Source organism: Vitis riparia, chromosome 8 (genome assembly GCF_004353265.1).
Source record: "Vitis riparia cultivar Riparia Gloire de Montpellier isolate 1030 chromosome 8, EGFV_Vit.rip_1.0, whole genome shotgun sequence".
NCBI lineage: Eukaryota > Viridiplantae > Streptophyta > Magnoliopsida > Vitales > Vitaceae > Vitis > Vitis riparia.
The window spans coordinates 18,591,562-18,608,043 of record NC_048438.1 but is presented as its reverse complement, the minus strand read 5'-3'; the positions used below and the strand labels follow the sequence as shown (position 1 = coordinate 18,608,043).

Sequence of the window (16,482 nt, the reverse complement as noted above, 5' to 3'; positions counted from 1 at the left end):
TTCTTTCGCACTCCTCACACCCCCTACCTTCAACTTCAAACCCACCACACTCCCTCCTAATCCCTCACTTCCCTATCTCTCCATAACATGTTCCTCAGACAACAACCCTAAACCAACCAGAAGCAGCTCCTGGGTGAGCCCTGACTGGCTGACCTCTCTGAGCCGGTCTCTCACCATGGCCAAGACGACTCCGGTATACCCATGGCCACTGCTAAACTGGATGACGTGTCTGAGCTCCTGGGTGGTGCCCTCTTCCTTCCTTTGTTCAGATGGATGAATATGTACGGACCCATTTACCGGCTCGCCGCCGGGCCCCGCAATTTTGTGGTTGTCAGTGACCCGGCTATTGCTAAGCATGTTCTGAGGAATTATGGCAAATACGCCAAGGGTCTCGTGGCCGAGGTTTCGGAATTTTGTTCGGATCGGGTTTTGCCATTGCGGAAGGCGAGCTTTGGACGGTACTCCCCTGCTGCTTCGCTTGGTTTTTTTTGTGTATAAAGTTGTTATAATTTATTACGGTGATGTATAAGGGCTTATGATCAACAGCCTCTATGCTCCATTGGCTTCTGAAAATTGTAGGAGAAAAGAAGGGATCCGAATTTTTTTATCTTTTGTTTGTCACATTATTTGTAACGAAGAAAACAAATGCTTCCATTCAACTGAGTTGGGTATACAATTTGGATTATTTAATGTAAATTATTATTATTATTATTTTTTTATGTTTTGGAAGCCATAACAATATAAAAAGCATAAGAATCTTTGATATCTTCTCCTTGTGCTTTCAGCTCTTTACTATCTCTTAATTCATTCCCATGTCAATTTAGTTTTTGTCGACTTAAAGAATCAATGGAGCCCAAATTTTATTTTCCTGTCAAGTTAAATCAGCTCCTAAAATAATGTTTGATGTTACTTTGAATTTTTAGTTTAGAAGCTTTCAATAATTGTGAATGAATATTTAAGGGTTGTTCTTGCTTCTTTAGTGTTGCTCTGTCAGAATAAAAATCTGATTTCTGATAGGTGAGGCGCAGGGCTGTGGTTCCTTCTCTTCACAAGCGATACTTATCCATAATTGTTGATCGGGTGTTTTGCAAATGTGCTGAGAGATTGGTAGAGAATCTTAGAACTGATGCACTCAATGGCAGTGCTGTAAACATGGAGGAGAAGTTTTCTCAATTGACTCTGGATGTCATCGGTCTATCTGTGTTCAACTACAATTTTGATTCACTTACTGCTGATAGTCCTGTTATTGATGCAGTTTACACTGCATTGAAAGAGGCTGAGGCTCGATCAACTGACCTTTTACCATACTGGAAGGCAATTCCTAACTCACACCCTTTCTTACCTTTTTTCTTTGTTATTTTGACAATTATACTAGGCCAATTTTGTTCATGTTGCAGGTCAAAGCTTTGTGTAAGATAATCCCTAGACAAATAAAAGCTGAAGAATCAGTAACAGTAATAAGGAAAACTGTAGAAGAACTTATTGCTAAGTGCAAAGAATTGTGGAAAGAGAGGGTGAGAGGATTGATGAGGATGAATATGTTAATGACTCAGATCCAAGCATCCTTCGTTTCTTGCTTGCTAGCAGAGAAGAGGTCTGTTTATGATTTTCAATTGTACTTCTTTGAACTCTGGCATTTTTCTCTTGTTGTGATTGTTTTCGACTTTAGTGTTGAGATTGCAAATTTGCATTGAAGTGGACAAAAGAAATTCTATATCCTCTGGGAGCTAGACTACTTCAACCTGCTCTAGAAGTGTCAAGGGCATATGTAGATTCCCAGATAAAACAGATATGTAGATTTAAAGCATGTGTAAAACAAGTAATAAGCAGAAAAAGCAATAAAGTAAATTAAAATGTGGGAAAGGGGGAGATAAGGAAAATAAAAGACACACGCACACAATGGGGACTATACTTTCAAGTGAAGAACTATGATGTAGTCAATATTGGGCTTTGGTTTCCAAGGTGTCTTGAGATTTACTGCTTCTGTTCAAACCTGATCCAATATCAGATTTATTGTTTCCAGCTTGCTTTATTTTCATAGATTTAACATAATGGTGCTGTATATCTTAGGTTTCAAGTGTGCAGTTACGAGATGACCTTTTATCAATGTTGGTTGCTGGGCATGAGACCACTGGTTCAGTGTTGACTTGGACATTATATCTTTTAAGTAAGGTATCATTACAATCATCATGTTTCTCTTTACAATGTTTTCCCTTCTATTAGTAAAGAAGATGTTGCCACTTTGTATGTTGAATTGCAAAGATAAATTCTCTAAGTTTCTGGTCTAAAGTAAACAGTGAAATGTGGAACAGGACAATAGTATTTATTTATTTATAATAAGTAAACAGGTATTGTATTAATAAAAAGGTATACACGACGTATACATATACAGAAAACCAATAGGGTTGATAACATAACCACACCCTACGGGGTATTTATTCACTTATTTATATTTATGGAATAAGGTATTTATCATATGAACTTTATCACAATTAATTTCTCACATATATTGAACCAAAGGAAGGCAAACCACTTGAGCTTGGGTCAGCCATGAGTCAAATATAGATTTAGTAAATGCAAGAAAAAAAATATTCGAAAAGATATAATGGATTCAATCTTGCTCAGCTCTAGGGGGTTTCTTAAATCACCCCAAGGTTGCTGGGTCTTTTTCTTTTAGAATTTGTATGGGCTTTAACTTATCATATAAAAAGAAAAAAAAGAAAAAGAAAAAGCAGAAAAAGATAAAAAAGAAAAAAAGAAAAAAGAAAAGTTATGTAGAGGTTGAAACAATGACACAGACAATAGACATTAGATCAAATGGTTCAGATGGCAAGAAACATTGGCCTATCAGAGTATAACTTATGTGACTGGGGGTTTCTATTGAAAATGAGAAATCATAATTAGGGGCATTGAAATTGTTTGCTGGATATATACTTGCAAAAATTATGGTATTTCTTGTCATGTTTAATCTATTTATGGCCTATTCATTTTCAATGATAATGTTTGTCGTGTGTATAAAGTGAAAGGCTTTTACAAGAGCTGGTTTGTGGTGCTCAATCAGTAACCCAAACACCAAGGTTGTTTGTATAATAATATCATTTTTTTTTTTGTGTAAGATTTATGTTTTTATCACTCTCAGGAATTTAGATAAACTATTTGTGTTTGGTGACAGATTTCTTTCTGGCATTCAATCTATCTAAAGCCACGTCTTTGATTGAGGCATTTATTTTTTTAACTTATTGCATTAATGACTTTATGTCCCTTTCAATCATTTGCTCAAGTTTGTACAATCTTTACCATGTATCTAATAATACATATACTTGACATTTTGCTGAAATGTAAAGCTGGAGATTGGTTCAATTGAAAAGGGCTATGGATTAGCTGCCTATTGTTCACAAATGTTTTCATGCAGAACTCTTCTTCTCTGATGAAAGCACAAGAAGAGGTCGACAGGGTTTTACAGGGAAGGTCTCCCTCTTATGAAGATATAAAGGATCTCAAGTTCTTAACACGTTGCATAAATGAGTCCATGCGTCTATACCCTCATCCTCCTGTAGGTGCAACCTTGCATCCTTCAAGTTGACTGAATCATAATACAATTTTTTTCTGTGAAGATATTTTCTTGCGGGTGTCAGCATTTCTTATTTGTTGTAGGTTTTGATAAGAAGAGCTAAAGTCGCTGATGTGCTTCCTGGAAATTACAAGGTCAATGCTGGTCAAGATATAATGATTTCAGTATATAATATCCATCACTCCTCTCAGGTGTCTCCTTATATACTATCTCTCTTTAACGTTTGTTTTAATGGATCAAGTGTAATTTCTTTAATTCAAGCTGCTTCTTACAAGTAAAGACCTTTGCTTTCTGCTGCAATTTTGATGAATTCTATTTAGTAACTCAGTAATTAGCATTCTCTAAATTTAGTTCCTTATCAGCTACCAAGTTTCAAAGTTCCCCTCTTCACAAATTCTGAATATGGAAGAATTAAGCCTGATTCATATATTGAACTTTCTACTCTAGATTCTTGGTGTACAAGAAGTTTCCTTCTCAATCCATGATGCATGTTTTTAGAGGATGCTGAATTTCCATTCCTTTGTTTTCTAGTTAAATAATTTTTCCTTCTACTTTTATCACTGTAAATGTACACAAGGTCTGGGAAAGAGCAGAAGATTTTCTGCCAGAAAGATTCGACTTAGAAGGTCCTGTGCCTAATGAAACAAATACAGATTTCAGGTATTTATTTTTTCCAAGTCCTTTCAAGATGCCAAGCTTATCCACCTTCTCATTTTTCTGTGGTTTTGAGGTTTGATTCTTGGAAATCAGAGCTATTTATTGGGCATACAGCCCAAAAATAATGCTTTGCTTTTATGTTTCCTGTTATTCTAATTCCAGAAAATATGTTGTAGATTCATTCCATTTAGTGGGGGCCCACGTAAGTGTGTTGGTGATCAGTTTGCTTTGCTGGAAGCGATTGTTGCACTTGCAATCTTTGTGCAGCACATGAATTTTGAGCTGGTTCCTGATCAGAATATTAGCATGACTACCGGGCAACCATTCATACAACAAATGTAATATTCTTGACATACACTTATGTTCCTCAATGCACCAGTACTCATGACACAGCCTAATTAGGATTCCAAACCTGAGTTAAATAATAGTACTGTAGCAGTATCATACATTTCCCTAGCCCCTATCAGAGACACAAAAAGAGAAGGCAAATTTACGTATCTGATTAGGATCTGAATGTGATAAAAAAAAACATTTATAGAGATTTTTTCGGAACTCTTGCTTGGTAATATCTGGATAGGAACACTGTTTAGTCAAAGTCAAACACACCCAATCTAATAGAGATAAAAAAGAAAAAATGAAAAAAAAAAAGATCAGGCATACAGTTGCTTGTGAATCTGTAAATGTCTTCTTATATCTTGGATCCAAGAATACTCTGTGTTCGAACTTGATTACTCCAACAGAGGCCTGAAAAATGCTTGAACTTTATATGATGCACTGTTTGAGCTGAACAAATAAAAATATGTTAAACCTGTTCACAAAATGACACCCTAAAATTCGATTCATACCTGATTCTTAACTCTTGATATATGAACATAGTTATCCAAATAATGTGTTTTTTTGTTGCAGGGCTTGTACATGAAATTGACTCAAAGGCAAATTCCATCTGCATTTGTTCCAACATCTTCTAGGTAAAATCGTAAATTTTATATCCAAGTGATAATGTTCTGATTCTTTTCATTCATCACTAAAAATGTTTATACTTCTGTTGTTGAGTGTATAACAATTAATAGCAATCAGTAAACAATGCTGTCTTCCATATTGGTAGAGGATTTCTGGTGTGGTAAGAACATTTGTTTGTTAGGTGTTGGGTGTTATACACTTGGGGAAACTGAAAGTATGGCATCAGAATTTAGGCCTCCACATGCATGAACATCCATAGAAATATTGATCCCAAATTTAGCCCAAACATCCCAAATTTTCCCAATCGAACACACATTTGGAAGAGATTAATAATATGAAAAAAGAAATGATTTATAATTCAATTCAAGAAAGTGATGAATTACAAGTGCTTACAATTGGACATGGCAAGGATGTTAAAATGCTACCATCTTCAATATCAAACATATAGAGATATCTATCTTCAAATTCTATAAAATAGATAGAATTTTTTCTAATTCCGGTTCAACAACATCAAAACATCTGCCTGTGGACTTCTCAAGAAATATTGATCGTTCCCCTATGTTTCTCACCTCCACTAACTCCATGTTGGAGAAATCTATTCAAAAAATTTCAAAATCAATATCCTCTTCCAAAAATCTGGCATAGTTTTGAGTATATCTTATGAACTAGCAAGAGCTCACCATGAGATTCCATCAGGTAACATTTTAGTCTTCTTGGTAGAATCCGCTCATCCCTTATCAATGGCCAAAATTGAATAGATGAACCTTCAAAATCAGCAACTACCAATTTGCAACCTATTAGAGTTGTGTCATAAATCTTAGATAAATGTCTCCATCCCCATGCTGAAATTCTTCATCCTCAAGTCCAAGTTCTTCATTCTCATTTTCTACGTAAATTTCTTCATCATGATGTTGAAACTCAAACTCAAGTTCTTCATTGATTTCCTCATTGTCATACTAGAATTCTTCATCCTCAAATCCAAGTTCTTCATTCTCATTTTCTGTGTAACTTTCTTCATCATCATATTGAAATTCTTCATCCTCGAATTAAAGTTCTTCATTCTCATTTTCGGTGTAGCTTTCTTCATTATTGTATTCAAATTCTTCATCCTCAACTATCTACCTGAGATTGTCCCTTGGCCGTAGGTCCTAATAAGGTTAAAATTCTAGCTCTTCTAGAGTAGTATCTCACTGATGGCTTAGGCCCCTACGAAAGAAGGCCTTCTTTGCCCTCCACCTAAGCTATGCAGGAAAGACCCAAAGTCAATCCTAGGGAACAATGAAGCTTCATAAGATTGTTTTGTCTAGGTTGTCCACTGTAGGTAGTCTGCATCTTCACATACATGTGTCAAAACTTACCCAATAAGGGATTTCGCTACTTTAAAACCATTAAAGAATTCAATTTCTTCATTCTCACTTTCTAGATATGTTTCTTGATCCATAAGCTTCAATTTGATACTCTTTTAATATATTCATCATCACCGGGACGACAAGACAAAAAAAGGTCAGTTACGAGAAACAAAATATGGCAATTGGGATCCTTTGGAGGCAATGATAAAATGCATATCATATAATTAAAAAGCCTAATGGAGGGAGCAGGATAGTCCCGGATGAACTAGGATTAAGAAGAAAACAATCATCTGATTGAATATCATGCATCACCAACCATCCATATGAAAAATAACATGGCAATTTTCCGCGCATCTCTGGAATGATTCTAACATAGTATTGATCTTTAGATATGCTAAAAAAAGTTTGTCTTTGCTTATCCTTATCATGACAAAATAAAAGTCAAGGATGTGATTGATCACAAAGTGGGAAAAGTTGATGTTGTTTTATGGAGGCTACTTGCATATCTTTTATATTTTCAAATAAGCAAAGAAAATACGAACTTTATAAAATTACCAATTCTTAATTGCACAGGAAAATTATCCTCTTTAAAGAAAATATTCAAATATAAAAATTTTAAAAAAAAATCTCAAGAAATATTTAGAAAAATGTAGTAATTATGTGATCTGAAAAATATAAGGAAAATTGAAATTTACCTTAAAATATGCAAGCAAAAACGAAATTAAAAATATTATTATTATTTTTAGCTAAACATTATCATTAAAAAATTAAATATTTTGATAACAAATTACTTTATCACAAAATAGCCATGCGTTTTTTTTTGGCTTTCTTCACACCTTTCATCTTTGTTTGTGGGTGTGTTTGGATTTTACACCACTCTAAATGGTAAATACCTGTCAGGCCGCAGAGGTTGAAATTGAATGAAGCAACTAATCATATATATCATAACTAAGAAGAAACTTGAGAGGTCTTCAAGCTTTTGTTGGGTCTTCCGTCTTCGTCATGGCCAGATGTTAGACGTCCTTGCCGTCGCGTCAGAGAGCACGCCTAGGTGGGCCAAGGGGGTGAAGGTGACCAACCCAAGAGAAAATATGAATTTATTACAGGAAGTTAATGATGGTCGGATGATAAAGTTATGATTATAAAATGAATTAAAGATACAACCAAATAAGGTTGACACAGTAACCCATTCTAAAATGGCAAAAATTTAGAACGTGTGAAGTGTGATTAGTTCCTCCATTCAATTTCAAGTTTCAAAGTTTCAACTTTTGTGGGCTGCACAGGTGCCACAACTAGGTGCCATTTACCACTCAGAAGTCCCACAAATGAAAGATGGAAAATTAGGGGCAAACGACAAAACATAACCCTACTATAATTTTAGTATCCAAAAAAATGCATCGGAAGCATCGTCTGATAAATTGACCAAAACACCCTCCATAGGTGGAAAGTGGAAGGGACTCTCTCCTTCATCCAACCAAGGCCAAGAGAAGAGAGTGCAGTCTACAGAAAGAAAAAGAGGCAGTCATGGAAGACGAAACCTTGGAGAGCCGAAATCAAGCCAGATTGGCTATATTGGAGCTCACCAACATGATCAGTGTCCCTATGTGCCTCCACGCTATCGTACGCCTCAACGTCCCTGATGCCATCTGGCAAGGTGGCTCCAACGCTCCCCTCTCCGCCTCCCAGATCCTAACACGTGTCCTCCCCTCCGGTGATCCCCACAATCTCCAACGCATCCTCCGCCTTCTCACCACTTACGGCGTTTTCGCCGAGCACCTCCTAACCGACCCCTCCTCCGAGCAAGTCCTTCGGAAATACTCCCTCACCGACATCGGAAAAACGCTGGTCACCGATGCGGACGGCCTCTCCTACGGAGCGTATGTGCTGCAGCACTACCAGAAGGAGTTGATGACAGCGTGGCCATTGGTTCACGAGGCCGTTGTGGACTCCACCACCGAGCCCTTCGTCAAAGCCAACGGCGAGCCGGCCTATTCTTACTATGGTAAGAAACCAGAGATGAACGATCTGATGCAGAGGGCAATGTCGGGGGTATCCGTGCCCTTCATGAAGGCTATTTTGAACGGGTACAATGGGTTTGATGGAGTGCAACGATTGGTGGACGTTGGTGGGAGTGCAGGGGATTGTCTGAGGATGATCTTACAGAAACACACAAATATTAAGGAGGGGATAAACTTTGACTTGCCGGAGGTCGTAGCCAAGGCCCCAGACATTCCCGGTGAGAATATTAGAGTGTTTTTGAGATGGATAAGAGGAAGGTTTGAGTGTGGGAAATGGATGTAGAGTTAATCAGGGTCGTTGGATTTTTGCAGGTGTGACCCACGTTGGAGGTGACATGTTCAAATCTGTTCCTGATGGCGATGCTATCTTTATGAAGGTGCGTCCTGCTTTTCCCTTCTCATTTCTCACAGCAATATTTTAGACGTGCTTTTTCCAATTCCATTTTTGTCATTTCAACCCCGAAGAAGCATGATTCTTTTTCCTATCTTATTATAGTTGAATTGCTCAATATATTATAATATATTTTGAAAGTGAGGACTAGACTCACCAGAAGTTAAAACATTGGTTCCTTTGTAACCTTTCAGCTTTGGTTAGTATGTACATAAAAGAAGGTTGGGTACATTTGATTGATTCTAAATATTAAGTGATGTCTTCTCGAGAGGGAGGGTGGTTTGTCCTGTTTTCCCTTTGGCGGTCTTTCTTGTTTAGCGGTTATTAATTTATACATACTACCTATTCAAAAAGGACAATTTGTCCAGAAGTAATGAGTTTGACACTGTTGAGGGCTGGTACCTGGGCCTTAAAATTTTTCAATATGTTGGCTCATCAAATCGATTCTCAAGTGAAGATTTGAAGATGCAAGCCAAGCCACCGCATGTATGGTGAGATTAGGTGTGGAGGGCAGCCTGGATCTAATGTTGTTCAGGAGGTAATTGTCAATTCAAGTATGAAACCCACTTTCCAATGGTCATACATGTTTAAGTTTAGTCGATTGGATCCCTCTTTTATTGGGATGGTTCCCTCTTTTTATGGCTTCATTTGGAAGGTATTAATCACTTATGTTTCAAGCTTAATGTTTGGTGTTACTGGATCTTGATACCAATACTCGCCCCTGACACCATTTACACCTTATACGTGCGATTTTCCTTTCTTTTTTTTTTCTTTTTCCTAAGTATGTTGGCTTGGGAATATGCCTTTTAGCAGAAGAAGAAATGAAAATTATTGATATTAAGAGCCCCTCTACTCTTCTTTCTTTTAGCCATAAAAGTAACCAACCAATCTGGTTCAACATGAGATTGAACTTGAGAGGACACTGTAGTTAAATAATCATATCATATGAATTTTGATGATGCATTTGCAGCAAGGGGCCTTGGTGCATATTTTTCTACTTTGGGACTTTTCTGAGGCTTAAAACTTCTGGAGTAATGAGTGAACATTTTTCACCCTCTTAGTGAGTCTAAATGAGCAGCGGACAAGAAAAAAGCTGGTTGAAATGGACATGATGATGGATGTTTTTTGGACTGGATTTTTTTATGTGGTCCACAAATTGTGATGTGAGGTATATTTTGAGATTCTAAAGAACACTATATGCTACAGAGTGAGCATCAACACTCTTCCAGCCCCTTCTCAATAATGCTAATATCACATGTAAGCGTGTCTTGTGTTCCTGTGGTATTTTTTAACTTATATACTTTCTTAGTACACTCTGAATAGTGGTAGCTGTACTAGTTCCACGTGAAAATTTTGAGCAGGTTTATTCAGGAAATGGAACTTACTTTCTTGACATTAAACTTATTCTTTTTAATTTTGTAATGTTAATTTGACAGTGGGTGTTGACAACTTGGACTGATGAAGAATGCAAGCTGATCATGAAGAACTGCTACAATGCACTACCGGTGGGTGGAAAGATGATAGCCTGCGAGCCAGTGCTGCCAAAGGAGTCAGACAATAGTCTTAGAACACGAGCCCTCTTGGAAGGAGACATCTTTGTCATGACAATCTACAGAGCCCAGGGTAAGCATAGGACTGAAGAAGAATTTAGGCAACTGGGTCTCTCTGCAGGTTTCCCCCATTTACAAGCATTCTATATTGACTATTTCTATACTGTCTTAGAGTTCCAAAAGTGATTTCCAGAAGTAAAATTCAACACCCAAGGAAATGGAATTCTCACATTGGGAGGCCCTAATCTGTTGCTCAGATTAATAAATCATGCACATTGTGCATCAAAACATTACAGTAACTGTAGTAAGATGGGGTCATTTGTAGTTATTTATCAATCTCATTACTTGAGCCTTAATTAAAGAGATAACTAGAAGCTCCTCTTTTAGATTTCAAGGTGTAGTTTTGTACTGATTTTTGAACCCAAAATCAGTCTTACCGTAACTTTGGTTACAAACTAGAGCTCTTGTTTTGGAGTTTGTGGAGCATCTCTCTCCTCTTAGAAAACTCTTTTCAAGAGTTAGTCAATTCTAAATTCAAAGTAAATCCTTTAAAATAATATAAAAATTTAAGATTTAAAAACCTTATACCTATTTTATATATTGCACATTTTGTTATTGCACTTGAAATAGGCACATGGATTTTTTTTTAAGGTTTAGTCTTCATTTTTGGAGAAAAAAAAAAGTAGGTGAAAGTGCAAGAATGTGGATATGTATAAAAGACGACCTATGTGAATACGGTGATAGGTGATGAAACAAGAGAAATGAGAAAACAAATCGAGATGAGAGACCCTAATTGGTCGGAGAGATAGGGATGAGAGTGTAAAATTTATTCCTTTGATAGATTGAACCTAGGGAAACTCTAACCTTAATTGGGAAAGATTGAACCAAGACCTTAATCGGGAGAAATTGAACATGAGGAAACCTTAACCCTAATCCATAGAGATTGAACCTAAAGAAATGCACGGATTAAAACTGGGGGAGGTGATCGACTATGTGAGATCCATGAGATACGAGAGAGATGAGAATGACATCAACACTCAAACAATTCAAGCCTCTTGAAATTGCTAAGTGAGCCTTAAGCCTTACATCGATCTTAACTCACAATGTAAGCAGACCGATCTCAACTCATAATGTAAACAAATGATTGATGTCTTGATCAAATGAGATTATTCCCTATTTATAGGCACTCAAGAGACTCGAGAAACTCTTTGGATGCTTCAATAGTTTCCACTACTCTAAAATACTTTACAATTCTTTAAATATCTTACACAAGTTATGTATCCACATGAACTCTTTAGAACACTAACTTTTTAGGATATTTTATAATACTCTCACTTTCTTTTATTAATGTCTTTAATTTTCTATTTGGATTTGACTTTGTAGCCATTGTGATTTATCATTTCCGCATCTCCTTGTTTGGTTTGAAGAATTTTGAACAATTTATAAATCTAACTATTCACTCTTTTTGGCCTAAAAGTTAGGCAACCAAAATGTCATCACTTTTTCTTTTTTCTTTTTTTTTTTTTATGGTAAAAATCATTTAAATATATATATTTGGTATTTATCCATTCAAAATGGATTATTTTTCAAATTCAATAATGGAAAAGGGTAGATTTATTTTTCAAAACTTTGACATAAAACCAAGTTTGTTGGAGAAAAGTTATGTTTAGATGGAATTTTTAAAGATATTTATTAATTACTAGTTAAAAAATACGTGCAAAGTAATAAAATATGTTTTTAAAAATATTTTACAAAATATAATAGAAAAATTTTAAACAAAAGCGTTTGTATTAATTTTTATATTAATAAATTAATAATAAATTTCTATAATTTTTTATTGATAATAAATAGATTCATATTAATATATTTTTAAATAAATTTATGCTTACTTATCTTTGATCTTCCAATGAATGATGAAGGGTTAAATATTCATCTCTTTACATAATATTAATATTTGTTTAATATTAAAAGATATATAAATAAATATAATAATAATAAGATAATAAATATTAATATAATGTAAATAAATAAATAAAAATCATAAATTTAAAATTGAACTTTTAGTTTTTAACTTAGGAAAATGATTGAACGATACATAAATATCAATTTATTATCAAATTATTTATATAAAAAATATATGAGTATGAATTTATTATTAATTTATTTATTATAAAATATATAAATATATTATTAATTTATTAGTCCAGGAAAATTACTCATTTAAGTAAAATATTTATTTCAATTTTTTTATAAAACATAAAAAAAATATACATATTTTTAAATATAAATTAATTATGATAAATGTGGTAATATCATCATTATTTTTTATATTGTATTTAATTGAAAAAAAAACACACATGCAAAAAAAAAAAAAAAAAAACCGCATACAGGAAAATTTAAATTGTAATTGAATTGTAAAATTTGTCCTTAAACAGGTACTATAATAGAATTTGTAAAATTTGTAAAAAATATTGACTAGAAAGTAGAAGAACCAAGTGTGTATAGTTTAGATAGTGAAACCTTAGACAACCTTGTACGGCCTTTAGAGGGTAAAACAAAACCTTATACTTTTTGGAAATATTTAGACATAATAATAAAAAAGAATACCCCTACAAAGGAATTCATAAAAAATAAATTAAACCATCAATAAATAGAAGAACCAATTAAGTATTATAAATACAACTATACGAATACAAAAAATAAATTAATATGGAAAATAAGGTTAAATCTATTACATTTTCAACAACAATTAAATTGAAAACCTTATAATTAAAAATAGATGTTATTTTGTAAGCAAATAAAATCTCACAAAGATAAAAAAAAAAAAAATCAAAAACTCAACATGGTATCAAATAATGAGAAAGAAAAGAGAGAAAAATAAAAGTTCAATTGTTCTTCATATCACAAAAAAAAATTGAAAAGACAAAATAGAGAGGAAAAAAATGATCTCCAAAAAACTTTGATTTGAAGAGTACGAAATAAGAAAGTTATACTATTTGCTTCATTCTACAATTTAAAGGTGTAGATTAATTCTTTCAAGAATTTGAGCAATTTTTTCTGAAGAATTTGAGTGACTTCTTTGAAGTAAGGGTTAATAATGCACTAAGTCATCCTATAATTCTTTCTTTATTTTCATTTATTTTTAAAGTATCAAAATGTTTGAATTCCCTAAAATAGATCAAATGATATATATATATATATATATATATATATTTAAATATATTATAATTTGTTATTTGATTTATGAAATAAATTAGGAATATCATATGATTTGTTTGATTATTAAGTGAATTTTACCTTTTCAATTAATTAAAATGAGAGTTTAATACACTTTATCCCTTCAACTTGTCTTGTGTTTTGCACATTATCTTCTTAGGTTTAAAATCAAACAAATTGTCCTTCAAGTTTCTTAAAGACCAACATTGTGACTTTTTTTGTTGAACGAGATTAGATTGATTGGACATAAATGTCATATGTTGCACACATAACCTAATTAAGTGAAGGTAGATTTATAATTTGAATCACTCTGCAAGTCTATATTAAAATTATCATCATGCCATTAAAAAATGGAATGGACCCCTAAAAGAAAATAACATTTTTGAGAAGTTTGAGTTTTAATTTTCAAGATACGTATATTTTAAGGAAACTAACCCTCAAAACATACAATCCAACAGTAAAATCATCAAAATTTCGAAACTACCTTTTAACCCTCATCTCGTCTTACCATGAGTTAACCACAATTTTTTCTTCTTTTTATTTTCCACGCGGGTGCTAAAAAATGCAATTCTTTCTTCTATCTTACTATAGCAGACCTACTCAACTACCTTAAAAAAGCATATTTAATTGATTTATTTATTTATTAACTAATCACATTTGGACAACGCTAAAATAATGTTTTCCTTATTCTCCCACAATCTCAATCTCCAATGGTAAAGAATACCTAATTCGTAATTCCATTACACACTCGTAATGCTTCCAAACTTGGCAATATCAGCAAGGCTCAGAATTTCTACAATTACGGAATGAGAGCCATCTCAATTTGTCCAGTAGTAATGAGTTCCACTCTGATGGGGGCTTGTACTCGTGCCTTAGAATTTTTCAATAAGTTGGCTCATCAAATTGATCTCAAACTCGAGAATTGAAGATTCAAGCCAAGCCCCCTCATTAGGCGTGGAGGGCAGCCTGGATCTAATATTGTTCAGGAGGTACTTGTCCAGTCAAGTATGAAACCCACTGCCCTGGACCTAAAATCTCTCTTTTTCATACATTGATTTGGCAACATCAGGAGATAATAGCAACTTTTCAGTGGTTGTACTTATACAAGTTCAAGTTCAGTCAGTTGGATCCCTGTGTCATTAACTTCATTGGGTTGGTTCCCTGCTTTTATGACTTCATTTGGAAGGTATTTATTACTTATGTTTCAAGTTTGATGTTTGGTGCGACTGGATCTTGATGCTCTCCCTCTCATACCATTAACACATTGTATCTATCCTCTTCCTTTCTTTTCTTTTTTTCCCAAACATGTTGGGAACATACATTTTGGTAAGAAGAAATGAAAATTATTGATATTTAAGAGCCCAAGTTACCGAGCAATCTGAGAAGAGACTAGTTAAACAATCATATTATATGACTTTTTTTTTAAGTGCTTTTGCCGAAGGGGGCCCTGGTGATGCGTTGTTGCATATTTTTCTACTCTGGGACTTTTCTGAAGCTGTAAAACTCTCTTAGTGAGTCTAAATGAGTGGCGGACATTGGGAAAGAAAAACTCAAAGACGGTCCACAACTGATATACGAATCTTTCTGTGTCCGGAGTTGGCATCATGTAATGTTACACAAGAAAAAAGCTGGTTGAAATGGACATGATGATGGATGCTTTTTGGACTGAATTTTGCGATATGGTCCACAAAAACTGATGTGATGTATATTTTGAGATTCTAAAGAACACTGAACATGTGATATATGCTACACAGTGAGCATCCACACTCTCCCTGTCTCAATAATGCCAATATCACAAGTAAATGCGTTTGTCTCGTATTTTTAGCACAGATACTGTATTTGACAATGGGTGTTGACAACTTGGAGTGATGAAGAATGCAGGCTGATCATGAGGAACTGCTCCATTGCACTCCCGGTGGGTGGAAAGATGATACCTGTGAGTCTGTGCTGCCAAAGGAGTGCGACAATAGTCTTAAAACACAACCCTCTTGGAGGGAGACAATCGTTGTCATGACAATCAACAGAGCCAAGGTGTAGCATAGGACTGAAGAAGAATTTCGGCAGATGGTTCTCTCTGCAAGTTTCCCCCATTTACGAGCATTCTATATCAAACATTGCACCAAAACATTGGAGCAACTGTAATAAGAAAGCTGTTAGCGGTAGTTACTTACCAGTTATCACTTTGTTACTTGAGCCTCGATTAAAGAAACAACTCCGAGCTCTTCTTTTAGATTCCAGCAAGGTACTGTTTTGTACTGATCCTTAGGCCCAAAAGCAGTCTTACCATAGCTTTGGTCACAAACTACAGCTCTTCCTTTGGAATTTGTGGAGGTCCCTCCTCTTCTTTGGAAAACTCTTTTCTAACTTTTGAAATAAAATAAAGCACTTTATCAGAACCATCTATCAAATTATCAAACTAAGTCCCAATCTTGATTTTGTTTCTATTATAACTGTGAATGGTTATAATTTTAATTTGTAGTCATTTCCATACCAATTCGAAAAATTAAAATTGGGTGCAGACAATGAAAGTAACATCATCTATGAATTATTTTATACAAAACCTTCAACTTTTGTATGTTTGTTTGTTAATTAGAAGTGAAGATAAGTGTGGTTGGATGCAGATAAAGAAATATGAATGGGGCAACAGCCAAAAAAAAACCATCAATCAAATCAAAGCGGTGGGTAAATTAGGAGAGGAGTGTAGCGGTCGGACATTCCATAGAAAAATGTAGAGTAGCAGACAAAACAAACGGAAGGAATGGAAGACATC

At 34.5% G+C, this 16,482-nt stretch overlaps 2 protein-coding genes across 3 annotated transcripts in view; both read left to right on the top strand.

Moving 5' to 3' along the window:
- LOC117920676 (carotene epsilon-monooxygenase, chloroplastic-like) overlaps positions 1-7,931 on the top strand; it is a 9,468-nt gene extending 1,537 nt beyond the window's left edge. Inside the window, 14 exon segments of the mRNA XM_034838272.1 lie at positions 4-176; positions 179-412; positions 415-458; positions 1,018-1,314; positions 1,398-1,497; positions 1,500-1,594; positions 2,071-2,172; positions 3,413-3,553; positions 3,655-3,762; positions 4,149-4,231; positions 4,405-4,544; positions 4,547-4,566; positions 5,135-5,196; positions 7,821-7,931. Coding sequence (XP_034694163.1) covers positions 4-176; positions 179-412; positions 415-458; positions 1,018-1,314; positions 1,398-1,497; positions 1,500-1,594; positions 2,071-2,172; positions 3,413-3,553; positions 3,655-3,762; positions 4,149-4,231; positions 4,405-4,544; positions 4,547-4,566; positions 5,135-5,196; positions 7,821-7,833 — 1,612 coding nt within the window. The 3' untranslated portion in view covers positions 7,834-7,931.
- A 29-nt stretch (positions 7,932-7,960) lies between these two features.
- LOC117920384 (caffeic acid 3-O-methyltransferase) lies at positions 7,961-15,741 on the top strand. Of its 2 annotated transcripts, none has more exons than XM_034837869.1 (3): positions 7,961-8,773; positions 8,868-8,932; positions 15,559-15,741. In XM_034837869.1, exons 1-3 carry the CDS (start codon positions 8,062-8,064, stop codon positions 15,724-15,726), a joined length of 945 nt encoding a protein of 314 aa, XP_034693760.1. In that variant the 5' UTR covers positions 7,961-8,061; the 3' UTR covers positions 15,727-15,741. The 2 variants fall into 2 exon arrangements, with proteins under 2 accessions (XP_034693760.1, XP_034693759.1); XM_034837868.1 differs by lacking the exon at positions 15,559-15,741 and adding an exon at positions 10,383-10,890.
- Positions 15,742-16,482: the final 741 nt, after the last annotated feature.